The 21,399-nt window shown below is 41.3% G+C and overlaps 1 protein-coding gene across 2 annotated transcripts in view; it reads left to right on the top strand.

Moving 5' to 3' along the window:
• Window positions 1-21,399, top strand: part of itpk1b (inositol-tetrakisphosphate 1-kinase b) — a 32,077-nt gene continuing 10,678 nt past the window's right edge. Inside the window, exons 1-5 of one of the 2 annotated variants that reach the window (XM_034111477.2) lie at window positions 1-108; window positions 746-896; window positions 4,202-4,226; window positions 11,211-11,336; window positions 20,042-20,159. In XM_034111477.2, the coding sequence (XP_033967368.1) occupies window positions 802-896; window positions 4,202-4,226; window positions 11,211-11,336; window positions 20,042-20,159 (364 nt within the window). In that variant the 5' untranslated portion in view covers window positions 1-108; window positions 746-801. Of the gene's footprint in view, window positions 248-745; window positions 897-4,201; window positions 4,227-11,210; window positions 11,337-20,041; window positions 20,160-21,399 lie in introns of both variants that reach the window. The other variant, XM_034111476.2, reaches the window with a different exon arrangement.

Raw genomic sequence — 21,399 nt, 5'->3', positions numbered from 1 at the left:
GGTATTTTCCGAGGGGCTCGTGAACGCAGCATCAGTCTCCTGGATCCTGGGTGTGAGCAGGCAGTTCAATCCAGAGACTGAGGCAGAAAGCACCAGGAACATCTCAACGTGAGTGCAGCTCAGCCTGTCATCTGTCACCTTGTTTGAAACGTCTCCTTCTCCACCGGACGGACAGAGAATGGGAAACTATCCCAGCTAGTTTCTGAAGAGGATACACATTCAGGGGGAGCTGTGCTAAAACTGTCAGGTTAGTTAACGCTAGCTCCCCACAGCCCCTCTTGACGTAGTTACCGTTCAGTCAGTGGCTTCATCTGTTAGCCAGGTAGCCTTTGCTTTCCACCATTGGCTAATTAATTTAGTATGAGAAAGTGGTGTAAATCTGTTCAGCAATGTAACCATGGTCAGCCTTGTTAGCAAGCTAGCTTACGTTTCTTAGTTACCATCGGTTAGCGGTGCAGACTGTCACTGCACAGCTTGCTAGCTAACATTAGCAGTTAGCAGAAATGGTCAGTGTGTGTTTCGCTGATGCTGAACTACACTTACTGTGGTGTTACCTTTAGAAACCAAATGATGTGTGAACCATGAGTGCGCTAGGCTCCACGAGGCACTAGTAGAAAGATAGAAAGCGCCACTTCTGGTTGTGTTTGAGTAACGCAAACCGAGTGGTGGACTTCAGTGTACCTTCATTGCTTGTTGCTGCTAGGTTAACGTCATAGTGTGGCTTCCTGTTGTTTCGCCTGTACAGGTTGAGCCTCCAGTCACACCATTTACCTCCAGAGCAGGAACCGGAGAACAGTGGAGATGCAGACCTTCCTGAAAGGCCGGAGAGTCGGCTACTGGCTCAGCGAGAAGAAGATGAAGAAGCTGAATTTCCAGGCCTTTGCCGATTTGTGCAGGTATGTGTGGATACAAAGCATGTAATGTTTTATTAATCAACAGTGTATTCAATTGGTTATGAAGAGGTGTGCTGACATACACTGCACTTCCTCTTAGTGACTCCATGGCAAAAAGGGACATATTATTATCTCTTCCTCTCTAAACCCTTTTCATTTGCACTTTCTAATTCATACTTGCACACAACAACCCTGATCATGTCTGTTTTTAAGAATTTGAGGTTTTGCCAAAACTACAAGGCCTGTGGCTGCTGTGCTACTTTTGTAATGCTTGCCCCGAGGGAAGGTGGCTATAGCAAAAGTCAATTAGTGTTGTAGAGCTTGTTTGCCATGATTTAAGTCAGTGCCTGTTGAGACAAAAGGTTCATGGAAAGTGTAAGTAAAAGTGTTGGCAGTGGCCTAAGGTGCATGTGTAATAGGATAAACACCCACAACTGGTATTATGTTGCTAATTCTTCTGAAGCATACAAGTGTATGCTATGTGTTTGGAAAGAAGAACAATATTTCTGCCGACATGTTGATTTTATATCTAAACCAGAATATGTGCTCCCATCCCACAGAGTTAACCTTTGCTCAATACAGTATCTTTTCATTCTTGTAATTGGAGCAGAACGGTCATGGCCTTGTGTCTCTAGTTGTTGGATGTTTAATCGTCTACGAAAAAAACACCTATCTGTTGAGATGCATAGTCATAACATGAATTTGTTCAAGGGTGTACGTCCACTGTAGCTTTGATTTTTTTTGCCCAGCGTTGAGATGGTTATGTATGTATGGATGAATGTTATCTTTGTTGTAGCTTATACCTCTCAAGGCCAAGTAAAATCTTATATTAGGTCTTATAGAGTAGGGTATTTCCTCAGGATGAGTGAACTCTCCCTCACTGATTTACAATAGCTACTATAAGTTTAATGGACTGGGGATTGGCTCCAAGGCATGGCAGCAGACTTTCTATTACTTATTGCAACATTGCCTAGCTGCCTGTGCTGTATGTGGGCCGCAGTGTACTGGAAAACACAAACAATCAGAGACCAACAGTATGGGGAAAATGGAGAAAAAAGTATGAATCGACGGTCTTTCTGGTGTGTTCTGGTAGGTCAGGTGTGTTGTCACTGAGCGTGCATTATAGCAGGCATTTGCTTCCTTGTTTTTTTTCTGGAGGGTCGTTGCCTCACAAAGCATCCTGGTTGAGCCAACCTAAATTACCACAGTGTAATCCACAAAACATTTTTTATCTATTCTTGAATCTCCAAGTAACCACCCTGTCCCTGCATCCTACCTATCCCCATTCTTCCATAACAACTGGAGAGGGTTGTTTAATCTGAAGGGAGGGGGCCAAGTGTTAGAAAGTGTAATTAGTGACTAGAGATTACAAATAACTATTCAAATGAATGGCCTTTATGCAGGAACAATAACAAATTCCAGCCCATTTAAAAAGTCAATGTGATTGTATCATGTATTTGATTACCACTTGAATACCTCCCACTAGTTACCCACTGAAACCGGTCTCATTGTTCTCCTCTTCTTCTCATTGTGACACGTCTAATAGTTTAGAAAAGGTTTCCTTGGCCATATCACTCTCTTTGAATCCCACTTCATGTCCTTTGATTTTCCTTCACAAATAGATTGGGGAAGTGTTTTGACTTGTAAGGCTTTATAATCAAAGATGAACCAAATGTTTCATCTTAAAGAGAATATGCCAGTATCAAACTCCACTAGTGTTGAAGCAGGTTCTCTCCCTCTCATCATGTGGCATGCAGCTGACGATGTGAGTGCTTCAGTGTGGGGTCTGGCCTGTCTCGTGCAGCTGGACTTACTGGATGCCTGCTGGTCAGAGCCACTTAGGATTATATTTGTATCCCTTGGGTCTCACACAACAATGTAGAGGCTTCCTAGTGACTCACATACAGTATAATTGATCTGGAAAAAAATCAATGCCCTTGAAAACAGCCATGCTTAGCATCTTTGGCTAATATACAAATATATTCATTGGCTAATGTCAAGGCAAGGCCACTCTATGATAACAAGTCTGATGAGATTATGTTGAGCTGCGCCCACTGTATGCTTGTATGTTGTCTTTCAGCCAAATTATATAATTTACTTCAGCGATGAGAGGATTGTGATCAATTAAAATCTGAGGCGGTTATCACTTTCAAACCCATTGTCATGTAAAGAACTGGTTGCATTGATTTAAAAGAAGCACAGGATCAAAGTTTCTAACAGCCCAAACCGGTAATGTTGCTTCACCTGTTTGGCCTACCTTATTTGACTCCACCCGATGTTTGTTTCGCAAACATTCTCAAATACACCCATGTGTAAACTTTGTAATCACTTGTTGTCATGCGGAGCAGTAGCCATGTTTATGGTGTACCATAAATACCTAACTTTAGGGTTACAGTTTATGGATAAATAATACTGCATGCAAGAAACGGTTTAATAAGAAGTGTCTGTTCAAAAAGTTGTGACCTCGGCTTCTTCTCCTCCATCCTGTTCATTCTGCTGGCTCTGTAACAATATATGAGAGCAGCAGACGATCTCCATATCTGAGATGGGATGAAACTAAAGGCCCCATTCACGCCACATGAAACACGCCAGCTGCAGTATTAAATATCCACATTGTTGTGAAGCGTTGAATGGCTGTGCTGCTGTTACCATGGGACTGTAACCTCAAAAACAACTGGGCTGGACAGGCTCTGTTGGTAATGCTGCTGCACTGGTTTTGTGTTCATCGTAGAGCTGCAACGGTTAGAGGACTAATCGACTTATTTTTCTAAAATAAAATATATTAAACGGAATATCTCTGGGCTTTTTTCGCCGTCAAAACAGGACATTTACAGACACCATCTTGGATTTTGATAAACTGAGATGGAAAATGTGTGGTCCAATCTATAAATCTTATATATAATCTGCAGATTGATCAAAAATAATCTTTATTTACAGCCCTTAAACATTGTAAATTATTGGTGATTAACTGCTGTGTATTATTGGAGGTTAAGGGAAGAGTCCAGGTTCCACATTAGTGCTGCTCTACGTTATGATATGATGTCTTGGAATTGTTTTATATATATTAACATATATTAACATATATTTCATGTGCAAGTAATAAATATGTTTTGCCTCACTTTTTTCCCCTGAGAAACTGAAAAGAAAGCGCAGGCATCCTCCCCTGTAGTGCCTGAGCCTGAAACACATTCATACAACATCCTTCATATTAATACCTTTGGGTACTTTTGATGCATAGCAGTGTCTTTTTATGACTTTCAGTTTATTTTTGGTAAAATATTAACTGTTAATTTTGTCTTATTTTTCAGGAAAAGGGGAATAGAAGTTGTTCAGGTAAGTGGACAACATGTTTTTTTTGCCTGATACTTTTTTAAATGTACATTTGTGTTGAGATGCATTTCATTGTTAGTTTGAGGTAGAGTTGTGACCAAGCCTTCTACATACCTAATGTAGTTGCTATACACTTGCTATTTTTGGTCGTAAACACCGTAGGGGAGAGTCTACCAGACTAGGCTATGTTCATTGTGAAGCTGTGGTGCAATTAGTCTCAGTACAATATGGCCTCTCTTTGTAGACTGTTGTACGTGAGAGCAATCTACTGTACTATACGGGCCATGGCTACTCATTCTATGAGAGTGTATAGGTGCAACAATGTGTGGTTGAAAAGCTTTTTAAAAGCTTCTAGATGTACAGTATCTGACATCAGTCACCTACACCAGTTTTTCTAAAATTGCAAAAATGTGATCATTTAAAACTCTTGACAGATCACTTAATGTATTCTATATGTACCCTATGGTTTCACCCTAAAGAAAGAAAATCCTCTATCTCCAGTAATTACTTAGCTGAAGTAAAAGAGGTTGCTGAGTTTTGTTCAGGTACATACAAGCCCCGGGGTAGTGAAGACTGCTGTCATTAATGGATATTGGGAACAGTACTCTGCATTGAGTAAGTAAACAGGGCACATACAGCAGCATAGTAACAATTGTTACTAAGTCCTGGGAGCTCAGTGTTGACAAGTGCTTGTCAGTTAAATAGCGTTCTGCAATTCAGGAGGAAAGCAGCCTGCCTTTCTCTCAGTCTCTGTTTTTCTTTCTTTAATGCTGTCTCATGTGTTCTTGTTCGGGGAGGGGTTTTCTTTCTTCCTTTGCTTTGAGGTTATTTTTTTCCTTTAGCTGTTCTAGCGATATCAGCACACCAAGAAAGAGCCTTGTCCTGGGAATAGTCCCAAAGTAAGCAAGGCTTTGTTTCCCACCGTGCATTCAGTCACTCCTGAGAGGATTCTCAAAAACTCTCAGCTCGGGGAACCCTGGGACTTGAACAGCCCTTCCCCATTATAACTCTTTTTCTAGCAGTACCTGTTGACCACCAAGTTTTTTTGTCTCATCTTACAAACCACCATAAACGTTGTATTTGTTTCCCCTTAACTGTCCCTGCTAATTGAGAATGCTCAGTTTACTCTCAGAGGTATGTCTGAGTTTACAGCGGTGACTCTGTTGCCTCAGACGCACCCAGAGCCAGTCAGTGCCTGTACCGTCAAGGCTGCATCACAGGCCAAAATAATGGTAGCCGTTGTAATGCTTTGGCCTTGTTATGCAGTTCTGTGTACAAAGCTGTCGTCTCTTATTTCACTCGTGAATTTTGAGCCCAGCATTCCCTAGACCTTTCCTTGGATTGTTAGTGCGCAGTTAATGAAGCAGTTCTAATGTCAGATTATGTGTGTGGTATTCGGTTTTTCTATTTGTAATATTCTATGCTATAATGTATGTGTATTTGACTTTGTAAATGTTATTTTAAGCCCAATTTCCACAAAACTTAAGACAAATGTCCACATTGAGAAAGTAATTGAATGCATTAATTGATTAAACCTCAACAAAGAAGAGTCTGAGATCAGAGTGATAAGGACATAGTAGAAAGGGATATCAGGGGAAAGGAAGCCGTTGGTACATTACACAATCTAAAACTTGTCTGGCACTACTATTGCTTCAAAATAAAAAAAATTGTTTTCACTGCACATTAAGTGTGTGTTAGGTGGGTGTTGCTGTTTCGTGGATACATCGTCTATTTAACCTTCCCTAGAAGGCTGTGGTAGAACATTTATCTCTTGCAGCCATTTTAATCACCTAACCTTGTCCCTGTGGTCAGACAGACTCACTGATGATAACAACTCAACCTTGGTTATCCACGGGTCAACTAATCCTAGGCGTGTTTTCTGGCAGATTAAACCATTAGTCCATCTTGATTACCTATGCTTCATTACAAGCTAATTCACTTAATTTGTGTTTGCCGAAAACACAGATTTCTTAGAATAACGGTTACAAACTAGAGCCTAAACCATAAATGAATCGGCTAAACTTGTAGGTTTTCATTATTTGTCAAAGTAACTGAAAGTATGAAGCTGTCACTTTGTTTTTTTTGGATAATGTGTTTGGAATCTTTCGCAATCTTAAACAATATAAGTAACCGATTATCAGAAAATTATTTTAAGAGTAATCGATAAAGAAAAAATACTTGTCTGTTGCAGTCAAGGGAATATTTTTTTATGATATATAGATATTTCATATTGCACCCCCACCTAGCATTATATGTTATTAGCCGCAAGAGGTTGGATCCTCCAGAGGGTTGCTAGTAGTTATGACGTCATCCTGTGTGAACAGATCTTCGCTAAATCTGGCAGCCCTAGGGAGCTCATTTTGAATTTCCATTTGTAGTGTGGGAAACCATCTACATGTATACCCATCAGGACTGACAGAAGTGAGAAGGAACAGATGGCACTTTTGTTTGACTTTACATGATTGCTCCTTTAGCCTCTAGCATCTTTCCACTCTGGCTCTTTTTTATAAGTACCCCATTATCACGCTCACCTTCTCATCCCTCGATGCCTCCTCTCCCTCATCCAAATGATTTTGCAGCAGCTCATCAATACTGACCCCTTAGCCTGGAGCTCATGATAGCTATCCCCCCGGTCACAGAGCGGATGAGATTAACTCACCAGGCTCTGCCTCGAGTAAGCCAATATTCTCATTATGAGAGACAACCCGTTACAGCAAATGGACAGCGAGTGGGCTGTCCTTAGGTTTAATATATGGTAAGTGCTTACTAGTAATGACCAGGTGAATTTTCGGCATGCTAACTGTATCACACCCACATATTGAATTTGTGGAGTCTGACAAATAGAGATTATCTTTTATATGGTGTTTATTGATCCTCCAGTGCACCACCACCCTCCAAAGAAATTTGATTGGTGGCCAGTATTTGTAATTACTATATAGTTTGGTGTTATAGGAGTCTTGAAGCCAGGAGGAAGTTGATATTAATCAATTTTACAAAGATGATGTCAGTGTGACTTCCCTGAAAGCTAATTTTTTTTCATAGACCTGGCAGAAGTCTCGTTCCTTCCAAATAAGTTATTTTTCATCTATAATGACCAATCCTACTACCACAAATGTATTATAAAGCAATCTAAAGCTAGCTCAAACACCTTCTGTTAATTAAATATTTTAAAGTATTCATTGATAAATACTAAAAAGGGAGTTGCCTCGTAGGCATCCAGTGCACAACATAATCAGTGAGAGGACCAGGGATGCAGAGGGGACGGCCATTTGCCTAATGAGCTCCAGTTTGAACCTCTATATGAAGATCCACGCTCATGTTCATCCCTTCTCATGTTTAGTCTTGTACATGATGAGAGGTGTGGCCAGCATCATTTTTCTACGACACGTATGTTTTTCTTACACAAGGGTGTCGAGTGCTGCAGGCCATAACATATAAATCATTCATCACCTGTCTGTCTGGCACTGTGGGCAAGTCTGACAACAAAGCAAAAGCCAGGTGAGATGAGATCCAGCTGAGAGCAGAGACATCTAAAGAATGAAGCTTCTCTATGGCAACACTTCAGCAGAGACAAATTACTGCTGATGCAGTTTGCGTTACCATACATGTACACAATTATGTCAAAAACTGACGTCCACATGTCAGCGCTGTCCCTAATGTTTGCGCAAAATCATTCCTTAGCTTTCCCTGGGGCATAGCTCCGGCCACCATGAAGCGACATCAAAGCTGAAATATATTGTCCCTGACCTACCCTCTCCCTCCAGGATCTAGCGTGTTTTCTATGCTGTCCATCAATACCATGTCCCATTGCTCAGTCCCAGAGGGATGTGCAACAACGTCAGCTGACATTTCTGCTTTTAGCATTTAGCAAGACATCAGTGGGTTTTTTGGATGAGCTCCAAAGCAGGGTCATTCCGTCTACGCATGAGGAGACGAGAGTTTCATCCTCTGTGATGTGTCTTTGCCAGTGGGTGTTGACCCCGGTGATGTAGAGTCCTGTTTTGTGAAGGGGCCAGGCTGTGGATGGGCCCTCAGTGTTGTGTAACCAAAAGATTTAAAGCCATGCCTCGCCGGTTTACACTGACAGGGCTAGCTAGACAGACAAGGAACCACTCTGGTTTTTACACACGTGCTTCACCTCACTCCTGAGGCCCTGTCACCACTGCTGCTCATAGTGTTGTACTGTAAACACAGTAATTGTTTATCCTCAGATGACAAGACGTTTTTATAGTGTTGATTTACCAAGACTGTGCTATTAAGGTCATGCCAGCCTGTTTCTGTTGAATGCATCTGCCATATCCCACACGTTTGTCCACCACATGATTCCTGATAAACCAGCTGGGCGACGAGTCACAAAAGCGTCTGCAGTTTGTTTGCCTTAGATTTCCTTTGGTAATGTTAGAATAAAGGTTGATTCTAATGAATTATTACCTACTGGTGAAACCGGTTATTAAGTCTCTCTGAATACCTGACATTATCAGGTTCCATCCACGATGCTCTAGTTGTATATAAATACTTTATCAGCCTCTGCCTTCTAGCTTCTGCTGCTTATTAATTATCATGTTGGCAAAGAGAATTTTAACTTCTCAGATTTTGGGTATATAAAAAAAAAGACATATGCTGATAAAACATTTTAGCCATATTTCCCACACCTAACGTCAGCCCTCCCTTAGCCCCAATCATACAGATTTGCACTCAATTTGAAAATGTTGTCTGTCAGTTCCTTTGCTAGAGGAACTTGGCCTTGTATACATTTTTGGAGCTCTCGTTGGCATATTGTTTTTGAGCTGGAGGACGTGTTTCTACTGGCAGCAGGAATGGAGCGGAGCAGAATGAGATCCCAAAGTGTTAAGATGGGCAGGGAAAGACATGCCGTGTTGATGTAGCATAATGGGCTCTTAAAGACATGCCGCTTGACTTCAACATTAGGTGTGTTGGCATTTCTTGCATGTTAGCATAGCGTGCACATACATGATGTGTAGTATAAATTGGGCCTGGTCCACGCAGCTGTACATTTAGTTCCTTTTGATAAATCCCTTCCAGGAATACAGTAGATAAATCAACTGATATTCACCAGGTTTACACTGTGCAATTGGCTCCTGAGGGGAGGACCAAGGGTAGGCTAATTAGTCAACTATCCATCACAATTCTCACAATTATTAACCAGGAAATGTTAGCTTTACTGACAGTTTGACAGCGGCCAGCCCTAAACCAACTGCAACTCTGTACAGTTTTACAATTCTTGCATTGATCCACACCGGTGTGACTAAGGTGTGTTCGCTCTCAGTTTGCGTACTATCTAGACAGCATAAAGCACCGTGGGGTCCTTCCCGGCTCTGGCTTATTGGCAGAGGGTTTGACTCATTGTCTTTTGTCTGTCACGATTAGGTGATCCCCATTTGCTGATTGGATACTGAGTTACTTTAACGCAAATAGTTTATATTACGCAACAGCAGCACCGAACCAACACAATGAGCTCTTTTTGACTCCATCAAATCAGTGCAATGTTCGTGCCATTTATCTGATTTTAGTTTCACCGTCTATTCGTCCCATCATTTCATTTGACATATTTAACGGGTCATTATTTGCTGCTAAATTATTTGGCACAGTACCTTAGTATAATGAAAGTAAAATATAAGTGGTATTACTCATGTTAGGAAACACATGGCTTAAGGTTAGTTTTTCTCAAAATATACATACCTTTTAGAGTATATTAAGCTTAGCCACGTTTTGAAGGCAGCTTTATCCGTCTGATAGTTTGTCTTTCTTTCACACAACCCTCCCTCTCAACTCAAAAGGTCCTTAATGTAGCACCAAATAAAGAGAAGAGAAAAGAGTCGTCACTCCAAGCAGGCTTGGATCTTTCTAACTTTGAGGCTTGTTTCTCACACCGACCTCACACAACCCACTTTTGAGCAACACATTGGACACATTCAGCCTGAATCTAGGCCTTTTGTGAATTAGATATGGTCATTCCATTAGCAGAGGACTTAACATTGGTTGCTTAGGTCCAGCATCGCTCTTTATCTCATGCGATGTTGCTACGTGTTTGTGTGTATGTCTGTGCAAGCGCTGACCTACATAAGTCTTATCACACTTGGAGAGCAGCTTTGACTACTTGTGAACTACTTGGCCAGGGCAGTCAGTCTTTCAGCTGCAGTAAAATTCAAACGCATGCTAATTTAGCATTTTCTCAGAGGCTGTCGAATATGCTCAGCGACACTGGAGGTCTGGCCAGAGGGAGAGAAAGTTTTTAACTTATAGTAAAATATACGGCACCAGAAATAAATCCTGTTGGAGTAATTCAAAACAAATGCAACATAAACTGGCTGTACCAAAGTTGGAGCTATAAATAAGGAAGAAAGTCATTTAGATTCAGTCCCTAATGCATTTTTATAACCAGAGAAATAAAATAAAATAAATGTTTGTTTCCTCGAGAAGAGCTATGAGATAGAGGGGGAGAGATGACCTTTTTCTGCAGAAATTAGACAGACTGGTATAAATAAAGGGGACAATAGCAGATTGGGGATTATCCAAAGTAGGTGGTAATTGTATCTCCAAGTGCATGTATATGTACTTCTATAACGAAGCAGGCCCAATACATATTTTAAACTTCCCTCTTGTCACAGCAATAATGATTTGGCATCAGTTAAGGAGAAGTGAGGACATGATGGCAGTTTGACTTGAGGTCTGTAAGGATTTAATTATTGTCAAAAGCATGCCATACTGCCTGTAAAAACATACTTTTGATTTGTATGAGGTATTATGGAATCAAATACTATACCCCAAGTAATAGTTAGTAGTAATCTAGGTCGTTAACCAAATGCAACGCTCTGCAGCTAGGAGACACTCTTGGCTGTTTTGAAAAACATGGCTATTTATGGATGATTGTTTTGGTAAACCATTTCTAAATGTGATGAATGAATATCTTAGTGGAGAAGCTTGTGCAAAATAACCTTTGACTCGTGGCTCTCCTCCTCTCTTCAGCTGGACCTCAGCCAGCCTCTGGAGGAGCAGGGCCCTCTGGACGTCATCATCCACAAACTGACCGACCTCATCCTGGAGGCGGACCAGAATGACTCGCAGGCCGTGCTGCTGGTGCAGAGAGTACAGGTACGCCTCTTTCTTCTTCTCTCGTTTCTGCCCAAGAGTATAAGGGGATGTATAGAAGTCTATACCCTTAAGTTTAATATTGCATTTGCATATTATGTCAATATTTGTATCAAAAACTGTTGCGAAAGCTTGCACACAATGTCTTGTCAGACTTGTGATATAATTGACTTATTCTTTGAACAGGTCGTTTCTGATTTAAAGTACATTTTTGCTATTTCAGTTTATGTTGTTGTATGAATTGCCAATATCTTGTATGTCTGCTTGATTTCAGACTACATTTAATAACAAACACATTTCACTTCTTTGTTTAAGGAAAGAGCAACAAAAGATTGTAAATGATATCCAGGTCCAATCAAACGGAGCCAGATCTTAAAATAGAGAACATGTAATAAAGAGAAAAGTATAGAGGCTCTGGATAGCATTGTCTGTAGCTAACAGCAGCACTGCACCGGGCAGTACATTTATGGATACAGGCTTTTATGTTTATATATAAATGTTCCAAATCAAGGAATCAAACAGAAAGGTCAAAGAGTCTTAACATAGCTCCAGGAACATTAGCAGCTGAATTTGAGCATACAATTATAGACTCACACTGTAAAACCTGAATGCTTTAAGTTATTCAATAGTTTTTCCTATACTTCCTGAAGTGAGAAAAATGTCACTTGGATAGCAGGTCACAGCTCCAAATCAGGTGCTGTGAGCACACTTCAAAAAAATGTGTGTGTGTGTCTCTGTGTACTCAATAATCCAGCAGTGTTAGAGGGTGTTAAAATTAATTTCGCTCCACCAGCTCACACCCGGTCCGTAGTCTCTCTCTCTCTGAATGAGTCAGAGGAGCTATAATGATGATTAACAACACGTATCTCTGTCAGCCTGTACCTGACTATTTAATTAGGAAAGACAAACAGGAAGTCAGCGTGGGGAAATCACTTACTAAACAGGTCAATATATTACATCTAGCTGCATTTGCACAATTTTATGGCACTCTAGGTCATAGTGAAGCAAATGCACACACCTTGTTTTTTGTAAAGATCTGTGTGATAAAGAAGCTTCTTAGAAAAAACATATAGAAGTATTTATCCCCACCTTCTCAGATGGCAACAATGGTGACTGTGGAAAATTACAAATCAGAAGTGAACTTTGACACAGGCATACAAGTAATACATACAAGTATGTGTTGTTATATTTGACAAAGCATGTTTGATAAAGGATCTATTATTTGATCATTGACACATTTCAAATGTGTGCTTTTACTAATTTTCTCTGGTTTTATCACTTTAAATGTATTTTTTTTAACTGTCAAAACAAGCTATTTTAATAAGTTACATGTTTTTTGTGTGTTTTTTTTTTATACCATTTTCTCACATTTAAAGACATCATTTATCACATTTATAAAGAAAATAGAAGGACAGTGTAACCTGCGCGGCCCTTATGGTAGCCCAAAAACGGTGCTTACTTTGTTTGCATCCCAATTTGAAATGTTCCAACTATTATCTCAACTAGCTCACTGCTAAGCTCTATTATGTCCCTGGAACTGTTTGTATTCTAATAATTGTCAACCCCAAATACTTCAGAGCTGTTTTGAAGTGATAAAGTAAAACTCATTTAAATCACCACTTAGTTGTGCCCTTATATTCTAGGTGCTTTGTAATCAGGTGTCACGATACTTTGGATGGCTTTGTTGCTTCTTCTCCAACACCTGAAGACACATGGCACGTTTTGTTCTCCTGTCCCTGTTTTCAATACAACCAAACTTTGTATAACTGTTGTCATATTATCATTATTTAGCTAGTTTGGGCTGAGCGTCGCCAGTAATGTGAACTGACACAAATATTTCTCCCACGGCTAAACCTCAGGGGGAACAGTTGTTTGTGGCGCCATAACTGAAGTTGAACGTTTAGTTTTAGTCCGACAGTGTCATTCCTTCACTCACCAATTAAAAGTTATGACTGTAGAGCAGGGGTGCCCAACCTTTTTTGAACCGAGAGCTACTTTTAAAGTTGCCAGTCTGCCGAGATCTACCAGTCCAAATAGAGAGGCGTAGCCATTACTGACAGCCTACTACCAGGTAAATACACACTTCTACTTGTATAAAACTGACCTTTGTACGATTAATACTTCATAAAATACTGCAGATCCTTTATCTTACCTCTTTCTAATCTACACACATACAAGTATTTAACTGAAGTTACACAACAGTGCTGTTGATACAGATTTGATACAGAGTTGGAGTTTATTCACACGTCACATACTACAGTGGGTAATGTTTTCAAGAAGCATTGAACAGTGCTGCCACATATGACACAGGGAAAAAAGAAAAGACTCTGAACCTTTTCTTTGCCATTAAATACAAATAGTGTTGCTACAAAAGTATAAATGAGGCTTACTAATAAAACAACTCAGATCTGAAGCTACACAGGAATCTGCTGCCAAAGTGCAATAAAAAAGACAAAATGAATAGAATCAAACCCTTTCTTGTTGCATTTTAGTAGAGTATAAAAAGAAATGCCTTTAAAATAGGATGCAAGCAACACTAGTTTCTTAACCTGAATTGATAATAGACTATAATCAATTTAAGTTTGCATTCTCTTATACCATTTTGTACAATAATTATAATGAATAGGTTCAAACAAACTAAAACTTACAGCTGATTAATAACGGTATCTAACTTGAGTTTTTATTATATCAAAAACCTGTTGAAAATGCTACTGTTATTTTTACTGTTCCCAAAAAGTACGTCGCAGCCTCCAGGAATGCTTCTTTCACAACTTTGCCGTCTTTGAAAGACTTCATGTGTTTCGCAAGAACGTGACTGACACGATAAGATGCTCTGGTAGCAGCCTTGCTCTTGTTGTTGGGCCTGGTGAAAATGGACTGCTGTGCATTTAGCTGTCCTTTCAGGCCCCTCCCCTTTTGGGAGCGTAGGGCAGAATTAGGAGGGAGTTCCGTCTCGCAGCGTTTGTGCACTGTTTTGAAATGCCGCTCCTAAATTACCCTTCTTCGATAAAGCCACGCTCGCATTGCAGATGAGACAGATGGACTTTGAATTGGAATAAATACAAAAATAATCATCCTCCCACTCGGAGTGAAAATTATATATTTTGGGCTTCTTTGCTTTTGCCATAATTGCGGTCGTGTGTGTGTGCGGACTGTCACTTCTGTTGACACGGACAACGTCAGCACACTGCCCACCAGCCACGCCCCGACACATGGGGTCACGCCGGCCAATCACAAAGCTTTGATGCGTTGATGTGCATTATTCTGGCACAGGAAGATTATGTTATAGGACATTAACGATACAACAGAATATTGTTGTTCTATTTTTACCCGTGGACACATCTCGAGATCGACTGGGAATCTCTCCTCCTGAAGAATGACTGGTTGGGCACCCCTGCTGTAGAGGAATGCTGGATCAAGTATCAGCTGTTAAATCAACATCACAGCTTTGTGGCTCATTCCTCTTTAGTTATGGTTATTTACCTGAACGCAGCTGTCATCTGTCATTACATTTGTGTTGAGATATAAGCGCTGGTGCATTTCTAATATGACGCATCTGTGATTAGAATTGCCCTTTAGTGTGTTGGAGGGAATAAGCCATCCTCTCTATAATACTCAAAATGTCAGGCTGGGATGCGCTCGGGTGATTCAATGGCCTGAGGCACAGTGGACCTGGGACAAATATTGACATGATTTTAGAGTTGCATGTTTACGGCCCTGTTTTTATTAGTTTGCTGACCTTTAAGGTAATGTTTGCTATTAACATAATAAATGTATCAGTCTGTTGTGCATCTCTATGATCCAGAGCATACAGTGGGGCAAAAAAGTATTTAGTCAGCCACCAATTGTGCAAGTTCTCCCACTTAAAAAGATGAGCGGCCTGTAATTTTCATCCTAGGTATACCTCAACTATGAGAGACAAAATGAGAAAAAAAATCCAGAAAATCACATTGTCTGATTTTTAAATAATTTATTTCCAAATTATGGTGGAAAATAAGTATTTGGTCAATAACAAAAGTTCATCTCAATACTTTGTTATATACCCTTTGTTGGCAATGACAGAGGTCAAACGTTTTCTGTAAGTCTTCACAAGGTTTTCACACACTGTTGCTGGTATTTTGGCCCATTCCTCCATGCAGATCTCTTCTAGAGCAGGGGTTCCCAACCCGGCGGAGGTGTTACTGCCGGGCCCCGAAATAGCTGTGAATTTATCGTAATATTTGCAGAATTATAAATGTATACAAATATTTTATCATAATATTTTTTTTTTTAAGTGTTTAATTTTCGCACCTACCAGTGATATTATTTCATCCAGTAGCTGAGTTAATCTTTCACTAGAAAACCGTTGAAAATGGCTTTTATGATGTTCTGAGGGATTCGGCGGCTCAGCCTGGTCTCAGCCTTATGGACACGAGAAAGTTACCGGTGCGCCAAGTAGGAAGAGGAGCGCACAGGAGACAACCGTTTGATTGCAGACTGTTATGTTTATGAGGGGAAATGGCAGTGCATACATTATTTGAGATATATTTCAAACTCGGACTTCATTTTAAGGATATTTCGGCCAGGGGTGTAGAGCTATTTGTTTAAGCACCGGATTGGCAAAACAGGAGAGTAAACCAGTCTGCCTTGATCTATGAATTCACTCTCTCGGTATCTGCTGCCCGAAGCTGTTTTATAGAAGGAAAACCTCCTTCACTTCATGAAATGGCTGCAGCATTAGGAGGCAGCGGGACCAGCGGGTAAAGATGTGCCTTTTTACGCACCGCCTTCGCTGTGTTTACCTTAATCAGAACAGCGAGTTACTGCAGGCTGCTATGTGTTAACGACACACATCGAACTTCCCGATTACTCACCCTTTTGTTAGTTTTATGAAAGAGATGTGCAGTCACCAAGGCGCATGATGTGTGTGATGTGCATACTTGCCAACCCTCCCGATTTTCGCGGGAGACTCCCGATTTCATAGCCTTCTCCCGGTTTCCTCCCGGGGTCATATTTCTCCCGATTTCTGACAAAATCAGATTTACACACGACTGTTGCCACCCGGACTTTATTACAGCTACACCATTGTTTGGTTTCCATGGTAGCGCGTCCCTTTGGAACGTGTGCGCAACTAGAGAGTCACAGAAAAACAGAACAAGAATCGACAACTCGACCCTCTGCCCACTCCTTTCCTGGTCCAGCCCACACATATATGCTCCATCAAGAGGATGGTGCTACAGGCCGCAAGGCATTGCACTCAGAACTACAATAAGCATGTTAATGTTAATCTAACACCTCCGGTGTACCACTAGCACCCCCCCACTAGCACCCCCCCCCGCGGTGGTTTTGAAATGCTCCTGATTTCTGAGGTCCCAAGGTTGGCAAGTATGGTGATGTGTGCTCTGCTCTGCTCTGCTCAGCTCAGCTCTGTGTGTTCGGTGTGTTTGTGTCTGTCTGACACCGGCATTTGTTTTCAAATGACCATGAACAGTAATTTACACACATCTGGCTAACTCCATATACGGGTGTTCCCATAAGAAGTTTAATCTTTATTCTTAATCTCGATGTAGTGCTAAATGCTGTCGGAGTGCGCCGGAACGAACGACACTATCATAATATCTTCTGAAAACAAATGCCAGTGTCACACACACACACACACACACACACACACACACACACACACACACACACACACACACACACACACACACACACACACACCCTGGCGACCAGACATCTCCTTTATAATACGCCTTTTCCTCGTTTTCCCAGCATTCACTGGATTATCTGTAAATCATACAAACAAAACCAAAACGTTGATTTATCTGTTTTCCCGTTTTGGTTTAAAAACTGAATAACGTCGGTTTTTTGGTTTTCCGTTTTTCCAAAAAATGACACCGGTTCTTTTTTAAACGTTGTTAATATGTTTTGGATGCATATTGTTCTAGTATTTGTTCAGGTTGTTACATACAATTAGCCTCTGTTGCTACCTGCTGGTGGTGAGTAAATATTCAAATCAGTTAAAATTGACAACCGGTCCGCGATTTTTTTTTTTTATGGATCTGCCGGTCCTTGACACAATAAAGGTTGGGAACCCCTGCTCTAGAGCAGTGATGATTTGGGGCTGTCGCTGGGCAACACGGACTTTCAACTCCCTCCAAAGATTTTCTATGGGGTAGGCCACTCCAGGACCTTGAAATGCTTCTTACGAAGCCACTCCTTTGTTGCCCGGGCGGTGTGTTTGGGATCATTGTCATGCTGAAAGACCCAGCCACGTTTCATCTTCAATGCCCTTGCTGATGGAAGGAGGTTGTCACTCAAAATCTCATGATACATGGCCCCTTTCATTCTTTCCTTTACACGGATCAGTCGTCCTGGTCCCTTTACAGAAAAACAGCCCCAAAGCATGATGTTTCCACCCCCATGTTTCACAGTAGGTATGGTGTTCTTTGGATGCAACTCAGCATTCTTTCTCCTCCAAACACGTCTAGTTGAGTTTTTACCAAAGAGTTCTATTTTGGTTTCATCTGACCATATGACATTCTCCCAATCCTCTTCTGGATCATCTAAATGCTCTCTAGCAAACTTTAGACGGGCCTGGACATGTACTGGCTTAAGCAGGGGGACACGTCTGGCACTGCAGGATTTGAGTCCCTGGCGGCATAGTGTGTTACTGATGGTAGCCTTTGTTACTTTGGTCCCAGCTCTCTGCAGGTCATTGACTAGGTCCCCCTGTGTGGTTCTGGGATTTTTGCTCACCGTTCTTGTGATCATTTTGACCCCACGGGTTGAGATCTTGCGTGGAGCCCCAGATCGAGGGAGATTATCAGTGGTCTTGTATGTCTTCCATTTTCTAATAATTGCTCCCACAGTTGATTACTTCACACCAAGCTGCTTACCTATTGCAGATTCAGTCTTCCCAGCCTGGTGCAGGTCTACAATTTTGTTTCTGGTGTCCTTTGACAGCTCTTTGGTCTTAGCCATAGTGGAGTTTGGAGTGTGACTGTTTGAGGTTGTGGACAGGTGTCTTTTATACTGATAACGAGTTCAAACAGGTGCCATTAATACAGTTAACAAGTGGAGGACAGAGGAGGCTCTTAAAGAAGAAGTTACAGGTCTGTGAGAGCCAGAAATCTTGTTTGTTTGTAGGTGACCAAATACTTATTTTACCGAGGAATTTACCAATTAATTCATTAAAAATCCTACAATGTGATTTCCTGGATTCTTTCCCCCCATTCTGTCTCTCATAGTTGAAGTGTACCTAGGATGAAAATTACAGGCCTCTCTCATCTTTTTAAGTGGGAGAACTTGCACAATTGGTGGCTGACTAAATACTTTTTTGCCCCACTGTATGTCACTAGCTGATGTGGTGAATCACAGCCATCTGGTTGGTTGTGGTTCATATAAGTGGTCAAATTGCTAATCCAAATTCGGTTTAATGGTGGTCTGTGGCATCACAGACATGCTTTTAAAGCCAGTAGCACAGATTAGCTCCTCTGCTGACCATATTCTCTGAGATTTAAAACCTGTTTTCCCCCTGATGGAAACCAATCCTTCAGGAATAACTGAAAGAAAATGTGCAGCCTCAACACCCCCGCTCTTCCACCTACAGCGACATATGTCTGGCTCTTTCCTCTCTTAACACCTGCTCTCCAGTGCTCCTCTCCCTCTCACCTCCCCCTCTTGTCTGTGTTTAATGTGATTCTCCTTTTGAGATGCAGAACTCAAGTGACCGGCCTTAGTATTTCTCTAAAACCCTTGGAGATTAGTTTTGATTTTTTTCTTTTTTTGCGGAAGCATGTTTGACTTGCATAATCGCTCAACTGGCTTTGGTCAGCATTGCTTGTAAGATCCAGGCAAATCCTGCAGATGGGTCTACCATGGCATTTACACTGCATGCATCAATGTGTGCATAAGAGTTTGTTCGCAAATAGGATCTGTACCCTCTACTTGTGCGTTTGATGTCTCGCATTGCCGCGTTTGTTGAATATAATCCAAGCAGAGCTGTAGAGTGGGGTGTTTTTGTGATGTGCGGGTCAGCCAGCTCCACCAGCTCCACCTGACAGTTTGTGAGTCAGTAAAAAATGGCTGGGAAGGGACGGTTGGCAGGGAAATCCACAGAGCAGAGTTGGAAATGTGGAGGGCATGCAGAGCTGCAAAGTGGAGAGGAGGTGGTGCGGGGACAGAGCGAGAGGAGAGCCAACGAGAGGAGAGAAGGGGAGTGCAGTTATGTAAAACAGCTAACCTCACGCTGACCTAACAGCCGGCCATGCAGAGATGTACTGATGTAACCTACACACACCCGCTGGCATACAGCTCATGCTGTTTCTAGCTCACATGTATACAGAGTGAGGAATGTTGACCCTTCAACTCTGTGTTTGTATTTATTTGTAATTTCAAAATATTTGTTAAACATTTCTAATTTGTCTGAATGTATTTTTGTGTTTGTCATAGAGTTCCCTTTTAGCACATTTAATGTACTTGAAAAATTCCCTTTTGATATTTCCAGATTCAATGAAAACGTCCTCAAAGCTTTTTTATATTTGTCCAAAACCCATCATTTCATTTTGGATATATGGATGTTTAGCGGTATTTGCTTTTAGTGATAGTGGTTGTAAGTTGGATATTGACAGACTTTTGTTTAGTTTTTCTGTAATGATTTTTTTTCTAAATACAAATTAAATTAAGTTAAAAAAAAAAACATTAAGACGTTTGCATCTCTGTTTCAGGACTACATTGATGCCCACCCTGAGACCATTGTCCTGGACCCTCTGCCAGCCATCCGAACTCTACTGGACCGCTGCAAGTCCTACCAGCTCATCCACAGGATAGAGAGCTGTATGCAAGGTAAGACCTTTCATGTCACACTTGTGCATATCAATCTTCAAGTAACTGTCCCACGATAACCCTATTATATTATATTGTACCCGCTACAGTTCCAGTGCTGTTAAATGTTACCGTTTAATACGCGTTTCTAATATTTTTCCATCATATCTATATCAAAATACTGCAGCCTCTAACATGAAGACAGCTTTAACAAAAAGGAAATGTTAAAAACTAGAATTTACTGCAGGACTTTTGTATTAGATTTGCTTAGCTAGCTTCCGAACTGGCAATCAAGTGTTTTCTGCTGTGTCGCTTTACCGTGTCGCCCACCTCTTTCTCTGTATACGGTCTAATACACAGTGTGTCATTGGTTCAGATAAGGTCAACACCATTAGCCTGATCAAAGTCCTGATTGTTGTATAAAAGCAGAAGTTGTTTAAAACAATAAAGGAGCTGTTGATTTCATGGACGGACTTCTACCTTACGTAACATGTCTGATGTTATTGAAGGGGAAGTGTCGTGCTAACTGCGGGTTCTCTGTCTTTCCTCTTTGCTTCCAGAAGGGAAACATAGATAACATACGACGGCGCTGTCGAGTCACTCTTGAATTATGTTACTCGATGCTTCCGAGCAGATGTTTAATTTGTGCCGGCAGGGTGCTATGCTGATATAATAATTCCTCTCCTCCATTTCCCCCCTGCCTGAACCCTGTATAAACTTGGCTCGGTGCAGGTTTGTCACTGATGGATCTGAACTTGCCTCCGATCCGGTCCAACACCTTCCTCTGTCTCTAATGCCATAAACTATTCAGCAGGAGAAATCTTTTGGCAGGAGGCGCAGTAATGCAATGACGGCTGGAGCACATTCCCTACCCACACGCACACTGTAAACACACCTGTGACTCATCCACATTTCCTTTAACCCCATACAAGGCAGGGAAACCTTTTACCAATTACTTCACGTGCTAGGAGAGACCACAGTCAGAGCAACAGATCAGAGGCGTTTCAGCATGTCCACACTGTCATTCGTTTCTTAAAATAGCACCACGAGAAGACGTCTTTTTATCCAAACAGACATGATGGCTGTTACGTAACAGAGGGTATAATCTCCAGCATTCCATCTTGCTCTGTGTATTAAGTCTGAAGAGGAAGATGGATTACTGGCTGACTTTATAGGAAGCTTCTTTTCTTTTAGCACTCTGCCTCCATTAATGCAAGTTGTGCTCTCTGCTCACACTTAGGCCTGCATACCTAACCTCCCT

Source organism: Pseudochaenichthys georgianus, chromosome 22, assembly GCF_902827115.2.
Source record: "Pseudochaenichthys georgianus chromosome 22, fPseGeo1.2, whole genome shotgun sequence".
Taxonomy (NCBI): Eukaryota; Metazoa; Chordata; class Actinopteri; order Perciformes; family Channichthyidae; genus Pseudochaenichthys; species Pseudochaenichthys georgianus.
The sequence above is the reverse complement of the archived record's forward strand: the minus strand, read 5'-3'. Positions and strand labels throughout refer to the sequence as shown.